The 19,523-nt window shown below is 43.2% G+C and overlaps 1 protein-coding gene across 1 annotated transcript in view; it reads right to left on the bottom strand.

Moving 5' to 3' along the window:
* The window catches only part of MYOZ2 (myozenin 2), a 78,976-nt gene extending 64,016 nt beyond the window's left edge, over positions 1 to 14,960 (bottom strand). Inside the window, exons 1-2 of the mRNA XM_088452218.1 lie at positions 14,850 to 14,960; positions 3,663 to 3,756 (exon numbers count right to left, since the gene is read on the bottom strand). Coding sequence (XP_088308344.1) covers positions 3,663 to 3,738 — 76 coding nt within the window. The 5' untranslated portion in view covers positions 3,739 to 3,756; positions 14,850 to 14,960. The remainder of the gene's footprint in view (positions 1 to 3,662; positions 3,757 to 14,849) is intronic.
* Positions 14,961 to 19,523: the final 4,563 nt, after the last annotated feature.

Here is a 19,523-nt window from a genome sequence, read left to right as displayed (position 1 = left end):
TGCAAGGGTCCCTGGTGAATAATGATGGAACATTAGACTCCACTTCTAAGGAATAGGTCTAGCCAATTCCCTGCATACGGGTTGCATCCACAATCCATCCGAGAGTTGTGACACGGTTATACAAACGGTTTCAAGTGATAGAGTCAACTGAACTAAGCTGACTTATTACTGTTAATAATTATAATAGTTGCTTATTGTCTCGGTCTGAGGAAAAATTAATAATTTTTTTGCCAATTTTGTTTTTCTTATGTGTTTTTTTAACCTCCTTTTATTGCCTTTTTTGTGTTTCCCACCATCTCTGCTGTCAAGTCTCTCAGTTTAAATTACTCTGAGTGTTAAATTTCTCATGGTGTTGCCTTCACTTCCATACCCATGTACCAACTATTTGGTTGGACGCTTTTTCTATCATCCCCTCAAGTTCCAACATGTGTCCTGCAAGAAAGGGGCATAACTAGGTATTTGAAGGCCCCATAGCAAGGGCCGAACTATGGGAGACAATGGAGGCACCTGCCGCCGGGCGCCAGCACTAAAGGGGCACCTCCTCCATTGCCCACAATATATTCATCCCACTTAGGGCTGTAACTATGTACCCGGAGTGTTCCGTCATAGCTGCCCAATACATGGTAACTCTTCCCGGCACCTGAGAAGCTACCATACACTAGTGGAGAGCTCCATGTCATACCATCAGCTGCCATCTCCTTCTATCTATGACCTGTCCCTACTCATTGGTGTCGCTGGTCCTCTGCTGCTCCTTATGTCAGTGTGACAGATCTGGCGCCCCCCTTACCCACAACTCTTCATCCAACTCCTCCCTGGCGGCAGCCCTAGCCTCAGACTCATTAAGCAGTCCCGGTGCCCCTCATGCTAATTGCACCATACAGGTCACTATCTTTGTCACGGTCCTGCGGCCAACCCTCCAGATACGCCAATCTGAGAATCGCCACCAGTGACTTTTACAGGTCACCTCAGCATGTGTGGTTAAATAAACCGGGTAACTGCCACCAGCAGAAGGCTTTTGCTCCCACCTGCACACACAACTATCAATACTTAGAAAAATAGGTAACAAGAGCCATATGAGGCCTTGGGTCATAAAAACACAGTTCCAGAACTATAATCAATGTTTTAATTCAAGAATATCTTCAAAGCTTTGTTACAAAAAGTTACAAGAATATAATAATGGTAAAAAAAGGATTCACACAATTACTCACAAATTCAAAAATAAAATAAAATGGAATAAACAAACCACATCACTTAAGTGGTTGTGGGATGAGGCAGTCCCAATGATAAACTCCGGTTCATCTACTTATTGATAGCCTCTCTCAGAATGAACACTGAACTACCAGGGTGTTACATTTTTATGCCTGCTTCTCCAGGTCCTCCCCTCACCCCCCTCCCTGGGGTGATTTTAACCCTTGTCAGCTCAAAGTGTATTGTCCATCCAGCTGGAGCTCCAGGGTTTCGAGCAGGGGTTCTTGTATTATACCTTCAGCTCTTTTGTGATGCTTGGGTTCATAGACTTATGTCAATAAACTTACACATTGATTAGGTGAGGGAATCCACACCTCTGAAGACTGAGTGTCTCTGGTATAAGCAATCCTTCTTTTATCTCAGACCCTAAGTAGAACACAGGGCTCTTAAAGACTGGTTATCAAAGACCTAGCCAGATGTCATGTAATTTCCCCGGACATCTTTCTTATGTGCTATATACAATTTGACATAATTATGGCTGAGGCAGGAAAGCAGAAATTCCTAAACCTCTCTTACAACCTTTCTGTCCATCTTCAAAGGCTTGCCCTCTTCCATACCTAAATGACGGTACATACCAAGTTAAAAGGGAAAGTTACATGTTTATACCAATACACTATCATGTGCAGTTATGCCCAAGCGGACGCAAAATCTGCTTTTCCGCGACAATCTTATCTGTATATATGTAGTCGTTAGTGTCTAATGACTACTTTTCTTGCGCTAGGTTCACATACCTAGGCTGCTGAAAGTCCAAATGGTCAGTTACCAGCTGACCCAAAAAGGAACACATACACAAAAGAAAACATATGTACATGAATAAACATATATACACGTGTACACATATACACCTGTACATATATATAGGACTGCGCAAAGGCGGTGAATATATGCATCAAAAAAAAATTTTGCGCGGATGTAAAGGTATTGGTTGACTGATAACTTAATATAACAAGGCTTCTCTCAATAAAAGAATAATATATTTAATATCAACATAATACACATATAAAAAACACAAAAAAAACCAATACAATCCAATTGTTAAATATATGCAATGCGATAACAATTATTGCTGGTACCACTTGTGGTTCAGTGTGTATAAGTGGAATAATAATCCTCAATGGTCCAAGAAGGGCCCCACTCAGCTCTGGGCCCCTGAATCCAAGTCCAAGACAAAACCCAGAACACCTACTGTATTGAATCTAGGATTTGGTGCATCCTTAATACTTATAGGGGTATTCAATATGGGAGCGAAACATCGTTTTTGCGTTAATATCGCACTTATGACGTCATTATCACAGGTTTTAGTTTTACACCGTATTCAATTTCAAAGACTTTTCGCAGGTTCGAAAAGCCTTTGATAAAAAACGGGGATAACTTTTCACCATTGAATAGGTGTCAAAAAAAAGTGCAGGATTGGGGTTTAGGGGTGCAGGCTTAAAAAAAATAGCCTGCACCCCTGGGAATGACATTTAAAAAAGAACTGTGTCAAAAAAAGTTTAAAAAAAAAATAGTGACACCCCAAAAAATGTATTTAAAAATTGGGGTAAAAAAAAAATGGGGAAAAATTGATTAACAATAGGGAAATAGGTTCAGGGCTATTCTGCAAGTATGCGGCAGGTGTTTTCTAGAATAGATTTATAGCGGCAGGTGCACAAATGCAGAATTTTTAAAAACTTACTTTAGGGACATCAAAATATGCTAGTACCCATTTTCATGTACCCCAAATTTGATGGGACCACTTAAAAAAACGTGCTCTTCTGCATCACTTCTTCAATGTCGGGAAAAAACACCTGCTGCGGCTATTTAAATCCCCAACTTTCAATTACAGGCTAAAACGGGGGTACCCATAGTGATCCCCCATGTTTTTACAACTTTAGGGGGGTCCTACAATTTTTTTAAGGAAAATTTCGTAACTTTACGCAAATCCCACTTCGCAGGTTCCCGTTTTCATTAGTTTCATATTGAATACGTGGATAAGCGGGCGCGCGCCCGATACTTTAACGCAGGTAAAAGCAATGATATGAAACGTAAACTTTGACAGCGAAGTTTACGTTTCGTATTGAATACCCCTCTTAATGTTTAGTACCATTTTAACTTGCCAAGAGTTACATTACGCCCCCTACCAGACTTCCACTATGGATACTGTTTATGTTTTTTACCCTAAACACAAAGATGAAAATCTATCCCAGTAGAATATCCATCAGCTGTTCCAAAGAATTATTCCATTACAGCAGTTGTTCATCTCAAAATAGTTTCCAAACAGACAACTACAAAAGGCTCAGCCACCAAGGGAAGCGCAACATTCTGCCAGGTTATTTATGGATGTCGCTTCACATACAATTTACTCAGTGCTGTACATTCAAAGAAATCAGACTTAAATAACTTTTACAGTGGAAGTTAAATAAAATAATTTGTACCAGGGCCTTGGATTTCCTTCATAATAGCTGAGGCTTGGGCGCGTCTCTCTTTCTGTAGGGCGCTGTGTGATAACATTGTTGTGATTATTTCTCCCTGAAAAGATATATAAATAAGTAACTAGGACAGGAAGCATAGAAATTAGGGTCATGCTACACAGATAATGGTGAAGGAACAAATCACATATATTATACTTGTGCTGTGTAAATTACACTAGTGACTGAGGCAATCCAGGTAGCCTTGAGAACAACTTTTCTACAAAGAGATCCCTTCATGTTAGAAGAACACATTTTTACTTACACATTTTGTTTTATTTATTGTATTATACAAACCATAACCATTAGCCCATACTTGCCTAGTTTTGAAAAAGCATTTCAAGGAGATTTTGTAAACAACACCTAGGTGTGCAGTCAGGGGTGTCTTAAGAGGGAAGGGGGCCCGTGTGCACTCCTCAGGCGGGGCCCCTTCCTCTCACCCTGGTGGCTGGCAGCCGACTGATGCAGCTGGCCAGCCACCGGAGCATTAGTAGACTCCGGGCACTAGAGTGTTCTGAGCAGCACTGACACCCGATGCGGGACCACGGACAGGTAAGTTTAAAATAATATGGGTGCAGGGTGTGCGGTGCGGGGCCTCCCTGGACCTGGGGGCCCGTGTGCCCCGCACACACTGCACCCATTATAGATACACCACTGTGTGCAGTGCTGAAGAAGGTGTGTACTGCTTTGCCTAAGAGGAGGGCCATAAAATTGAGTTACATCCATCTGTAATTAAGCCACAAAGCAGTTACATAGTTCTGCACATATAACTATATAGAACAGCTCTGAGGTTACTTTATTTTTCAGGTTATATAATGGATGGAATCGGTATGAGATGCTGCCCAGTGCTCGGGATCCCGGCTGTTAGAATCCCGACGCCTGCATCCCAAAAGAGTTAACATAATGACACTTGTTGGTCGGTATGATAACCCTCCCCTTCTCCCTACCCTAACCCCCCCTCTTTAGTGCCTAACCCCCCCTCTTTAGTGCCTAACCCAAATCCTCCTCCCTTAGTGCCTAACCCAAAACCTAACCCTCCCTAACAACCCGATACTTACCTCCTTCTGACCGGCGTTGGGATTTCGGCGCCGGTAAAAGGAAAATCAGCATCCAGATGCCGAGATGCCGAACACATACCTCACGGATAGATAATGAGTTTAAGGTGAAAATGTGAGGCTGTGCATTAAACCAATTATTTCAAACCATGTGCAGTTGTCTCAATTAAAACATAATCTGCAATGGTCACATAAAGAGCCTGCACAGATGGCCTATTAGTCTGCTCTTTTGCCCATAAACACACTAAAGTCAGATGACTTTAGGCATGACTGTGCACTAAAAATATGTTGCACTCTATCAGGGAAGGTGGCTGGGGCTTCACGGCTCACATCAGGGAGGGGGACCTTCATCGGGTTCTCTGACATCGTTGGCAAAAAAATCGGATCTCTGCCATCAATGGCAAAAACATTGATGGTTGGTCGATGTCTATCCCCACAGGTATTCTCCCTGACATTCAGGTACAGTCAGCAAGTATACTTTACTTACAGTACCCTTATATAAATGCCACATTTCCACTACTTTGTTTGCTTTATATATGTCCATATATGTTGCCTGTTCATGTTTGTATCACTGTGATACAAAAACTGGGCTATGTAAATGAATGAACGCCACAGTGTTAATAAGACCACAGAGCTGAAAAAGGTATTCATGTAATAAAAATGCTGTACAATATAAATTCTATCATACTTTTCTGTTTTTAAGCTTTGAAAACATCTTCCTTTTGTCAAATATGCATGGCAGATTTATGTAGAGTTCTGTGACATGTGTGTACACACTGTAACACTCTTTATAGGAAAGTTGCATTGTGATGTGATGTAAAGAGCAAACAGTGCGCCTGCTCTGTTCTGTGAGTGCACCCAGACTTAAATAGAAATGACTTACATAATGTCACACTAAGCTCAAGGACATATGATACGTCTAGATTGGAGGGTCATAATGTAGAAGAATGCTATCTGAATAGAGCACATGTAAAACATATAATCAGTGCAGCATGCAAGGGAATGAGCGATAAGAGTTGCTGTCTAATAGCTGTTCTAGTCTAACATATATGTATATATGTAGTGTATATATGTATATATGTTCTAGTCTAACATATATGTATATGCTGATTAACAAAGATTATATAACTACTATAAAATCTACAAAGTAATAAAAAAAAATTCTACTGAGACCAACTGAGCAGTGCAAATACAAATATGCAAGATGGCATAATAAATACTGTTCAAAAAGTACAAAATAATAAACAAATAATAGGAATTACAACGGTTTCTATATGTGCCTCCCACTTTTTAAGGGGCCAAAAGTAATGGGACAAACTAAACAATCCTAAATCTAACTTTCACTTTTTAATACTTTGTTGCAAATCCTTTGCAGACAATTACAGCCTGAAGTCTGGATCGCATAGACATCACCAGACGCTGGGTTTCATCCCTGGTGATGCTCTGCCAGGCCTCTACTGCAAATGTCTTCAGTTCCTGCTTGTTCTTGGGGCATTTTCCCTTCAGTTTTGTCTTCATCAAGTGAAATGCATGCTCAATCGGATTCAGATCAGGGGATTGACTTGGCCATTGCATAACATTCCACTTTTTAGCCTTACAAAACTCTTTGGTTGCTTTTGCAGTATGCTTCGTGTCATTGTCCATCTGCACTGTGAAGCGCTGTCCAATGAGTTCTGAAGCATTTGACTGAATATGAGCATATAATATTGCCCAAAACACTTCAGAATTCATTCTGCTGCTTTTGTCAGCAGTCACATCATCAATAAATACAAGGGAACCAGTTCCATTGGCAGCCATACATGTCCATGCCATGACACTACCACCACCATGCTTCACTGATGAGGTGGTATGTTTTGGATCATGAGCAGTTCCTTTCCTTCTCTTCTCTTCCCATCACTCTGGTACAAGTTGATCTTTGTCTCATCTGTCAATAGGATGTTGTTCCAGAACTGTAATGGCTTTTTTAGATGTTGTTTGGCAAACTCTAATCTGGTCTTCCTGTTTTTGTAGCTCACCAATGGTTTGCATCTTGTGTTGAACCCTCTATATTCACTCTTGTGAAGTCTTCTCTTGATTGTTGACTTTGACACATATACATCTACCTCCTGGAGAGTGTTCTTGATTTGTCCAACTGTTATGAAGGGGTTTTTCTTCACCAGGGATATAATTATTTTGTCATCCACCACAGTTGTTTACCGTGGTCTTCCGGGTCTTTTGGTGTTGCTGAGCTCTCCGGTGCGTTCTTTCTTTTTAAGAATGTTCCAAACAGTTGATTTGGCCACACCTAATGTTTTTGCTATCTCTCTGATGGGTTTGTTTTGATTTTTCAGCCTAATGATGGCTTGCTTCACTGATAGTGACAGCTCTTTGGATCTCATATTGAGAGTTGACAGCAACTGATTCCAAATGCAAATGTCACACCTAGAATCAACTCCAGACCTTTTACCTGCTTAATTGATAATGAAATAATGAGGGAATAGCCCACAGCTGTCCATGAAATAGCTTTTGAGTTGATAGTCCCATTACTTTTGGCCCCTTAAAAAGTGGGAGGCACATATTGAAACTGATGTAATTCCTACACCATTCACCCTATTTGGATGTAATTACCCACAAATTAAATCTGAAAGTCTGCAGTTAAAGCACATCTTGTTTGTTTCATTTCAAAACCATTGTGGTGGTGAATAGAGGCCTAAATCTGAAAATTCTGTAAATGTCCCAATATTTATGGACCTGACTGTATATGTTTCATATGTTTTTGTCTTTTTTACATGTTATATCAAACTGTTTTTGGAAAAAGTTAAATGGAATAGTCCAATGCATACACACTAGAGAGGTAAGTAAGCTAACAATGCTTATCATATTGTGTTTATAAGACCATATGCATAGCGTGGGTGGATAAGACACATGTTGATTTTTATTTACTGTTAGTAATAGACCAGTATGGCAGTCTATTACTGGGGACAACAGTAAAACCACACCTTCTTCTTTGTACAACTAGGTGCATGCTGCCTATTCCCATATAAAACAGCATTTTGGTTTATGCAGGGGATGCAGTCTCTTCCTGTGCCTTGCTTCCCTCATTCTTTAGTTTTCTGCATGTTCACCCACTAGTATGTATATCTATATAACACCCCGTCTCTGTCTCAGCTTTGTCTTTGCCTCGCTGTTTCAATTTGTACAGTATGTGTACTCCCATGTGTGTCTATACTCCCTTTGTATATGTATCTGCGTATGTCTCTTACCTGTGTGTGTGCCTGTGCCTTTCTTTCTTCATGTTTTTTTGTCTCTAATCTGGTATGTACACCTCTGTCTCCCCATCTGTTGCTCTTTGTCTGCCCTTTGCATTTGCATGTCTCTTTCTACTCAATTTGGGTGTCAGTTCTAACCCCCACCCCCTCCCCCTTGGGGGGAATTCAATTAGGTGCTGAGTTTGCTGTGCGGGGAAAAGCTCTGTGTGTCATACCCAGTGCTGTTTAATTATACTGAGGGTTAACCTATAGATTCCGTGCAAGGTGCTGGAATCTATGGTTTTCCCCACACATTAGAATGACTCTGGGGATCAGCTCTCAAGTCTCCTTCAGCTAATTGAGTTGGGCAGTGCTGACAATTAGACACAGGGTAATCCCAGCATTTAATTGTATTTGCCCCTTTGTGTGAATGACATTGGACGGCAACTGATGATGTCAGGGTCCTCCTAGTGAAGGGCATCTAGACCATATATGCCTACTTTCCCGGGAATCGCAGGAGGCTCCTGATTTTTTGGGTAACCCCCCACACCCCCGTAAGAGTAGGCATATCTTCCTAGTGAAGTGGGCAAGATGGGGAGATTTTACCTGGAATTTTCGGGTCCGTAGGGAAGGGGCGGGGCTAAATGGCGCAAAGTCCGTCATTTAGCCCTCCCCCACCTGACGGACCTGCAAGTTGCGGGGGGTTTCTGTAAAGGAGGTGGCGCCTAATGCAGTCTATCGTCTGGCCTCGCGCCCCTCCCCCCCCTCCTGAAGAGGAGAGCAGCAGGTCCCCTCCTGCTGCTCCCGGAAAGCTGCCCAGGAATGTCGGCAAGTATGATCTAGACTCTACCAAAAACTAGTCGTTTCTGATCAGAAGACTTCCTGCTGTTATGGTCATGTGACTGATCCAGTCACAGTGCACTGAGGGCTGCTGGCTACTGGTGTTCCAGACAGGTTTGACTTCTGACAGCTCTCCAGAAGGAAAATCAGAAAAGTAAAAAGTTTAATGTGGGGTCTAATCAGGTGTCCAATGGAAACATGTTGGTGTACAGGTGGGGCCATGTTGGTGTGCAGGGAGCATGTGTAGTATGTAGAATGTGGCATGTTGGTGTACAGGAAGGTGCATGTTTTTGTGCTAAAGGGGAACATGTATGGTGTGCATGAGGGGGGCATGTGTGGTGTGCAGGAGGGGGCCATGTAGTGCAGGAGACCGGTATGTTGTTGTGCAGGAGAGGGACATATTGGTGTGCAGGAGGGGAAAATGTTGATGTGCAGGAGGGGGCATGTGTGGTGTGCAGGAAGGAGGAATGGTGTTGGTGTACAGGGGGGGAATGCATGGTTGTGCAGGAAGGGGCATGTTTTTGTTGTGCACGAGGAAGCATGCCATGCAGGAGTGGGGCATGTGTAGCATACCGGAGGGAGATATTTGTGGTGTGCAAGAGGAGGACATGTTGCCATTTAGGAATGAGCATTTGTGGTGTGCAGGAGGGTGCATGTATGGTGTGCAGGAGGAGGCATGTGTGGTGAAGAGGAGGACATGTTGTGCAGTAGGAGTCATGCGTGCTGTGCAGGAGGGTACATGTTGTGCAGAAGCAGGGCATGTGTGGCATGCAGGAGAGGGCCATGTTGTGCTGGAGAGGGGTATATTGTGCAGGGGATGAACATGTTCGTGTGCAGAAGGGGGCATATGTGGTGTGCAGGAGAGGGCACCTTTTTGTGCAGGAGGGGGACATGGGTGGTGTGCAGGATGGACATGGTGTGCATTAGAAAGCATGTGTGGTGTGCAAGAGTGGGGCATATTGTGCAGGAATGGGGCATGTGTGGGGTGCAGGGGGGCAAGTTGTTATGCAGGGAGACATAGTTGGGCGGGGGGATGTAGTTGTGCATTGGTAGTCAGATTCATGTTGTGCAGTGGGTGGTCAGACTCATGTTGTGCAGGGAGGGCATGTGTGGTGTGCAGAAGGGTGACATGTGTAGGAGGGGGCATATTGGTGTGCAGGAAAGGGGTATGTTGGTGTTCAGGAGAGGGCATATTGTTGTGCAGCGGGGGGCATGTTGGTGCGCAGGGGTGAACACATGTTGGTATACAGGGGTGGAGACATGTTGGTGTGCAGAAGGGGGCATGTGTGATGTGTAGGAGGGGGCATCTTGCTGTGCTGGAGGGGAATGTGTGGTGTGCAGGAGGGGCCATGTTGGTGTGCAGGGAGCATGTGTGGTATGTAGAATGTGGCATGTTGGTGTACAGGAAGGGGCATGTTGTTGTGCTAAAGGGGAGCATTTGTGGTGTGCAGGAGGGGGTCATGTAGTGCAGGAGATGAGTATGTTGTTGTGCAGGAGAGGGACATGTTGGTGTGCAGGAGGGGAAAATGTTGATGTGCAGGAGGGGGCATGTGTGGTGTGCAGGAGGGAGGAATGGTGTTGGTGTACAGGCGGGGAATGCATGGTGTGCAGGAAGGGGCATGTTTTTGTTGTGCACGAGGAAGCATGCCATCCAGGAGTGGGGCATGTGTAGCATACCGGAGGGAGATATTTGTGGTGTGGAAGAGGAGGACATGTTGGCATTTAGGAATGAGCATTTGTGGTGTGCAGGAGGGTGCATGTATGGTGTGCAGGAGGAGGCATGTGTGGTGTACAGGAGCAGGACATGTTGTGCAGGAGGAGTCATGCGTGCTGTGCAGGAGGGGGCATGTTGTGCAGAAGCAGGGCATGTGTGGCATGCAGGAGAGGGCCATGTTGTGCAGGAGAGGGGTATATTGTGCAGGGGATGAACATGTTAGTGTGCAGAAGGGGGCATATGTGGTGTGCAGGAGAGGGCACCTTGTTGTGCAGGAGGGGGACATGGGTGGTGTGCAGGAGGGACATGGTGTACATTAGAAAGCATGTGTGGTGTGCAAGAGTGGGGCATATTGTGCAGGAGTGGGGCATATGTGGTGTGGAGGGGGGCAAGTTGTTATGCAGGGGGACATCTAGTTGGGCAGGGGGGATGTAGTTGTGCATTGGTAGTCAGACTCATGTTGTACAGTGGGTGGTCAGACTCATGTTGTGCAGGGAGGGCATGTGTGGTGTGCAGAAGGGTGACATGTGTAGGAGGGGGCATATTGGTGTGCAGGAGGGGGGGCATGTTGGTGTTCAGGAGAGGGCATATTGTTGTGCAGTGGGGGGCATGTTGGTGTGCAGGGGTGAACACATGTTGGTATAAAGGGGTGGAGACATGTTGGTGTGCAGAAGGGGACATGTGTGGTGTGTAGGAGGGGGGCATGTTGTTGTGCTGGAGGGGAATGTGTGGTGTGCAGGATGGGGACATATGTGGTGTATCAGAGGGTGCATATGTGGTGTACAGGAGGGGGACATGTTGTGTAGGAGGGGCATGTGTGGGATGCAGGAGGGTAACAAATTGGTGTGCCAGAGAGGGGCATGTTGCAGTGCAGGAGGGGGGCATGTCGGTGTGCAGGGAGAGAGACATGTTGGTGTGTCATACCCATGTTGTGTAGGGAGGACATATTGTGTAGGAGGGGAGCATGTGTGGTGTGCAGAAGGAGGGTATGTGTGGAGTGCAGGAGTGGGTATGTTGTGCAGGAGTGGGGCATTTGTGGTGATCAGGAGGGTGGCATGTGTGGTATGCAACATGTGGGCATATTAGTGTGCAGGAGGGGGGCATCTGTGGTGTGTCGGAGGTGTGCATGTTGTTGTGCAGGATGTATGTTGTGCAGGTGGGGGCATGATGTGCAGGGGGGAATGTTGGAGTGCAGGGGGTACTCATGTTGGTGTACCCGGGGGTCATGTTGTTCAGTGGTTGGTCAGACTAATGTTGCTGTGCAGGGAAGGTACGTGGGGTGTGAAGGAGAGGGACATGTTGTGTGGGAAGGGGCATGTTGATGTGCATGAAGGGGTATGTTATTGTTGTGCAGGGCAGGCATGTTTTTGTTGTGCAGGGTGTGGCATGTTGTTGTGCAGAAGGGGAACATGTTGTGCATGAAGGGGCAAGTTTATTTGCAGAAGGGAGCATGTTATTGTTGTGCAGGGTGAGCATGTTATTGTAGTGCATGGGTGGCATGGGGGGGGATCATGTTGTTGCAATTGATCACAATATTTAATTGATGTCTCCCTTAATTCAAATCTTCCTAGCAACTTCAGTTAATTTATTCCTCACTATCCTCCACTTCAATTAATTTAAACTCCATCACCTTCATTTTGTTTTTGCCTCAGCATACTTACACACACAGGGCCCGATTCAAAGATATACACTATATCGCTGCTGCTGTGTGCACTATGAAATATACACTATGACGCAGCTGCTGTGTGCATATATGCTAATGTTGCAGGAGGAAAAAGATGCCTCCAGCAGACATCTCAGATCCGATGCCTGTGTCTAAAGAAGCAGGATCAAATCAACATTGCGACCAACGCAGCATCAGCCATCTGAGTAAGCCTAAGACTACTCAGATTGGGTGCTTCATCTGTGCTGCCATGGTAGATACAGACACTGGCCTTGGCACTCCCAGAAAACAGGGACAATACGCCCCCATTTTTGGAAACGCTGCCCAGTGCCACCTCCTGCCCGCCCCCAAATGGCCGCAGTCAGTCAATCAGGCTGCTGCATAGAGGGCACTGCAAGCGATCTGCCATCGGGTTTGCGTACATCTCTGAATCAGGTCCACGGATACACAGACGAAAAAGGCCACAGGGCTACAGACATGTACAGGGTGATATACATAAACACACAAACGCACAAACATCACTAACACAGAAACAAATGGAGGTATATTTACTGTCGTGGTTTGTCAAAGCCGCCACAACTTTGATCAATAGTTTTAAAATGACAGCAATGATTGCTAAAGCAGTCAAAATACCCTATGATCTCATACACACATAGGGTTACATCCATAGAGTCTCACAAACACACATAGGGTCAACCAGAGACAGAGACTGGGGCACACAATATTGTGTTACCCCTTTTGTCTCCCCCTACTACTCGTCTTACAAGTAGCTGTCATTATGAACGCTGCAGATGATTCTCCCCCTCCTATCTTCCCTGGTGCCTCCAAGGTAGAGATTGCTATCGATGGTTTGCCTACAATGGTCGATGGTTATGCCACCGATGGTGGAGGTGCGATGTTCCTCGATAGCAGGGATCTGACACTGACCAGCAATGTTTGTTTTGCTGGCATGTAGCCCAGCTCTGCAGCTGTAAAACAATATGGGGCTTTTTTAAGGTCATTTTACGACAATAAGGCTATCACTGTAGCCTATACAATATCTCCAGTGCAGCTGAGAAACACCCAGCTGCTTCAGAGATAATGGCCCATAGTGATTACTTTAGCCAATCTCTAGCTGGATCATGTATGTGCAGTAGAACTGAAAGCCTGGACTTGGCTTGCAGTTCCATTTAGCGAGCAACAGCTGAAAGAAATAGATGACAAATATTTTTGAAAATCGTGGAAAAAATTTTTGTTAAAAATTTAGCTTTTTATAATTAGGATAGGATCCTGCCATCCTGATTTTCTTGTAAAATAGGCATCCCTAACTTTGAAAGGGGAAGCTATTGTCAAATATGCCCTGAGGTACCCCCTTGATGTATAGGACAAAACACACTAGCGAAAACAACAGTTTTTGCTGGAGATAGGAATTTTTTACCTTTAATAAATAGTCTCTTATGTTATTAGACATAGGAGGGAATATTTTTGCTTTTTTGCCAACGTTTATATGTCCAGCATTAAGCTATTGTCTTATTGTATCAGCTTTAAACCTCTGCAACTTCACAACACATTGTAAGACAGGGTTTTTATATCTCTGTACTAATTATTAAAAAAATTGAGTCATAGATTACATTTGTGCAGCCTCTGGAATAATAAGCCCAGAAGCCAATACTGTCGACAAAAAAAAAAAAAAAACAAAGCAGAAAGTGGGAGAAATTATAATTGAAGATCCATTGTGAAAATGTAATATGACATGCAAAATACACACAAAGTTATATCTTTACTCCCACACATAAATGTCTTTATATAAATACACATACACATATGTCATGTATTTTATATATAACTAAAGAAGGGGTTACTCACTTTGACCATACAGTACATTATTAATTTACTTAGTCCAAAACTGTTACACACCACCTTTCTGATAAAAACATAAAATATTACAAATTATGTTACCTTATATTAAATCATATGACATATAGCATTGCTTAAATGTAACTTGAGGTTCATATTTAGAACAGAAAACAAAAGTAGTTGCTTAGCAACACAATCTTCTTAACAACTCACATGAACCATGAGAATTGTGCAGCTCTGTCTCTTCTGTATAAGCCAAGATATTTACATGGTAATTTTCATATTTTTATTTTTTTGGCTACAGCTTAATTAAGACTTTGTTTGTGTCTAGTACAGTTGCCCATTGTGTGTTTACCAGGGTACAATGTAATGTCAGATAGGTGTTATATAACTATTCTGATTCTATGATTCATGCTTACAAGTGTATTGCCTACAGAACTCATGCAATAAATTATGGGTTTGAAGATTTACAGAGCTGTAATTAAATGATGTGTGTAAATACTGTCACATGCCAATCAAGTTCAAGTGTACATTTATTCTCTGTATGGAAGGGACTCAAACATTTCTTGTTTTGCTGCATATCTAGATGACCTCCAAATGTGTTTTATCTTATCATAATGAATATAAACAATTTCCTGCAACATCCTTACTTCTATCATCACATTGGATCAAACTATATTTTAGAATTCCAAAATAGGTGACTTCTACATACATCAGTACACATGATGCTAGTTCACAGAAACATTCATTGTGTCTGAAACAGTTGTGTGCCAGTACTAGTTGGTTCCCAGCAAGATAAGAACTGTAAGAGGAACTTACCTTTGTTTTAAGGATGGAAAGTGGGCAGACTCTATGGATGAATTGCTCCTACTGTGCTTTAGGGCTGGATGACCTTCCTACTCCTGGACAGTCTTTCCATGCACAGTAACTGGTATGGAGGCAAACTGGGGGTCTCAAGCACTATACACAGTCTGGCATCTCAATGACATCAGCCCGCTAAAATTAGATGTAACACTCCAGCCTCTTATATGTTTAAGTATTAGCATGAATGAAAACCAAACTGAAGACTATATCCATATTTTTCATCTGACACATTAAATGATACTTTATAGTGATGGGCCATGAAACGTTTGCAATGTGGGTAACTCATAAGAAAAAAGTATTTTTTAGTGTGATAGACCCTTGGCCCCTTGCTGTAACAATGCGCTGTGGTGTAGTATGGTATTTCTCACTTTGGAGGTCATCTGTCAGATCTTTTTTTGTAATATGAACTGCTGGTATTGCTCATGCCTTCTGTTCTGCAGCCCGTAAATAATCCTGCAAACACTTTTGTAGTTGACATTTACTACAAGTCAAACTAACTTTGTAATAATGCTTTTTATACTAGGTTGGACTATTACTGGAAAATAATAAAATTGTTTAACTCATGTTAAGATAGTACAAAACAAAACATATAGTTTATCTTACTCTGTGTGGGCGTGTAATAGCACAGAAGCTTGCTAGCATAATCATACATAAACAACCAGGGTTATTGAGGAACCGATAAAAATGTGCACAACTGAAAATGTTTCTTCTTTATAAAGGCTTACACGTGTGTGGTATGAATTGTCTACTTGGTCTGAATGTCAACATTCATTATGATGACACCATAATGTCAACATGGTCTGCATGTTGATATTAAGGATGCCGACATGGTCAGAATGTCAAAATGTGACATTATAAATGTCAACAGTCAGTATGTCAACATTGCTATATTAGCATAACCCTAATTGCAACCTAATCCTAACTGTAGCCTAACCTTAATTGCAGCCTAATCCTAACCCTAATTGCAGCCTAACCCTAATTGCAGCCTAACCATAACCCTAATTGTAGACTAACCCTAACTGTAGCCTAACATTAATTGCAGCCTATCCCTAATTGCAGCCGAACCATAGCCCTAATTGTAGCCTAACCATAGCCTTAATTGCAGCCTAACCATAACCCTAATTGCAGCCTAACCATAACCCTAATTGCAACCTAATCCTAACTGTAGCCTAACCCTAATTGCAGCCTAATCCTAACCCTAATTGCAGCCTAACCATAACCCTAATTGCAGACCAACTCTAACTGTAGCCTAACATTAATTGCAGCCTATCCCTAATTGCAGCGAAACCATATCCCTAATTGCAACCTAATCCTAACTGTAGCCTAACCCTAATTGCAGCCTAATCCTAACCCTAATTGCAGCCTAACCATAACCCTAATTGTAGACCAACTCTACCTGTAGCCTAACATTAATTGCAGCCTATCCCTAATTGCAGCCTAACCATAGCCCTAATTGTAGCCTAACCATAGCCTTAATTGCAGCCTAACCATAACCCTAATTGCAGCCTAACCATAACCCTAATTGCAACCTAATCCTAACTGTAGCCTAACCCTAATTGCAGCCTAATCCTAACCCTAATTGCAGCCTAACCATAACCCTAATTGCAGACCAACTCTAACTGTAGCCTAACATTAATTGCAGCCTATCCCTAATTGCAGCCAAACCATATCCCTAATTGCAGCCTAACCATAGCCCTAATTGTAACCTAACCATAACCCTAATTGCAGCCTAACCCTAATTGCAGCCTAACCATAACCCTAATTGCAGCCTAACCCTATCTGCAGCCTAACCATAACACTATTTGCAGCCTAATCCTAACCCTAATTGCAGTCTAACCATTACCCTAATTGCACACTAACCCTAACTGCATCCTAACACTAATTGTAGCCTATCCCTAATTGCAGCCTAACCATAGCCCTAATTGCAGCCTAACCATAATTGCAGCCTAACCATAACCCTAATTGCAGCCTAACCCTAATTGCAGCCTAACCCTAACACTAATTGCAGCCTAACCCTAACTGCAGCCTAACCATGACACTATTTGTAGCCTATTTCTAACCCTATTGCAGCCTAACCCTAATTGCAGCCTAACCCTAATCCTAATTGCAGCCTAACCCTAACCCTAATTGCAGCCTAACCCAAACTACACACTAACCATAACCCTAATTGCCGCTAAACCCTAACCATAAATTGCAGACTAATCCTAATCCTAATTGCAGCCTAGTCATAACCTTAATTGCAGACTAACCCTAACCATAAATTGCAGACTAATCCTAATCCTAATTGCAGCCTAATCATAACCTTAATTGCAGACTAACCCTAAACATAAATTGCAGCCTAACCCTAGCTGCAGCCTAACCCTAATTTCATGTGTCGCCATTCAGACTGTTGACATTCACAATGTTGACATTTTGAACATGTCAACATCCTTAATGTTGACATTCAGACCATGTAAAAAACATGGTGTTGACATGATCTGAATGTCAGCATTCTGACTACATCCCAGTTTACATGGCAATGTTACTCGTTGTGTTGGGCGATGCTGGCTAGACATGACTGGATCTTGGAGATCTATTTATTAAGACCCGTTCTCAATTTTTTCTTTTGCAGCTCATTGCAGAGATAGATATATGTAAGGTAAGTACTCGCTTCTAGGGCACTCCCCATGACAACAAGTTCTCAAAAAATATATTGAGGCAGGGGTGTATCTATTATGGGTGCAGAGTGTGTGGTGCACACGGACCCCCGCTATCTGCAGTAATGTGAATTTTAACACAAGTAAACCAAAAGGGAATGAAAAAGGAAATATAGTGTATATGTATACCGCATAAAAATGTATTGATTATACAAATAAATATCCATAACATATTACTCACTCACTGTATGTTGGTGAGATATTTTCTTCTAAATCCCTATTTCTGGGTACCAGCTGGGATGGTAAAAGGAATCTTTTCATCTTATTCTAACTCACACGCCCACACCAAGAGATATATATTGAGGAATTAGCTCCTGCACAGGATCATATGCAGGCATCAACAAGTATGTTATCATCAGGGACACTTTGTTCATTTGAATATTGAATGTCAGCTAATTATTACTTTTATATGCTGTAATCTCTAAAATGAATGAGTTTCTTCTAAACCCCTGTCTAGCTGTAAACAATAGAGACTATTCATAACTTCCAAAGTGGAGAGGTGCTGGTCTTGCCGTTCATCTGCATTAATGTTCCTGATTCTTCACAGATAACTTCACTGAGCAGAGAATGTACATTTTGCAGAATCATCCCCATCTAGTGGGTGCCTGCAGTGCCTTATATTCCATAAGTTTCTATGGGGGATGTGATGCTGGCAAATTTACCAATATCCGGAATGCTATGCATTCCAGATATTGGCCCCCTGCAGCTTACATCTGAAGATGGCTACACCACACATAGTTAGCAGGCGTAGGGATCCACCAGAACTCTCCCAAGCTATGGCGGCTGTGCCTGTGCAGTCTGTGGGACTGTGCATGCGCAGCAGCCCTGGCAACGGCCGGCAGCTCTCCGGACACATCGCAGGGACGGACTAATACATCCGGCCGTTATGATCTAATTTTGCAATGCGATCATGGGCCATACTGACATGCCCTGATCGCATTGCAAAAGCTTGCTGCAGGGGCCCGGGTCCGGCACCGCTCTCCCCCTCCCTCTTAAGTCACAGCAGCCCAGCACATGCTGCTGTGTGGTGGGCTGCACTGGGAGACTGCTCGTGGCTGCTAAAGCAGCAGCCGGAGCAGTCTCCTATGCCTATGAAGGAAGCGCCCATGCTGATCGCACCCCCCATTGGCTGTGTGCCGGGCTGAGGGGTACACAGCGCCTCCTTCCCCAGCGCCACTTTGCGGCGCTGAATAATTGTTTTCTAAAGGGACGTGGCCACTTAATAAATGTACATAGTTTTTTGTGCTGTTGGTAGAAATGGCTTACACTTGGTTAATACTGTCAGACACTGATCTAAAAATTGGAACTACCTCTCTGATACATACATATGAGATATTTAATGTTTGAATAGCGCTTAGTCACTATAAAATACAGTATGTCAGTTGTTTAATGTCCCAGATAAAGTGTGTTTGAAAAACTTTCTCCAGACTTACCATTAACAAGGCTAACAATGTCACATGACATCTAATTAATTGAATTAACTACTGAAATTGACATCCCTATAAAGGAGGAGCTCTGCTGGGCAATACCTCACCTGTCATGATGTGAACAAGCCCTCTAGGTGAAACGATCGTCATCTCCAGCAAACAAGGATGCAGCCATCTCCATTGGAATATGACTGCTGAAGCAAATACCCATGTAGGGAGATGGTGATGTAATCTACCAGCGTCTTTTGCCTTATGCTTTGTTATTGAAATAGTACTGCATTACCTGCATACAGACCGCTGCACATGCTCCTAGACACCCCGTTGATCGCGCTGTCTCATTGGGATCTCCCCCGCCAAGTGCTGCACTGTCTTCTGACACCAGCACAGACAGGTGGTTACTGTTACTACAGCAGTGCATTTCCAACTATCACCCCAGGCAGGGCCTCTCCACTCTTTCATCAATCACCCCCTACTATATGTATGGTGATCAGACAGCAGAAGTGAAA

The sequence above is a fragment of the Taudactylus pleione genome, unplaced genomic scaffold (assembly GCF_031769625.1).
Source record: "Taudactylus pleione unplaced genomic scaffold, aTauple2 ptg000036l, whole genome shotgun sequence".
Lineage (NCBI taxonomy): Eukaryota > Metazoa > Chordata > Amphibia > Anura > Myobatrachidae > Taudactylus > Taudactylus pleione.
This window is presented reverse-complemented; position numbering and strand designations above follow the sequence as displayed.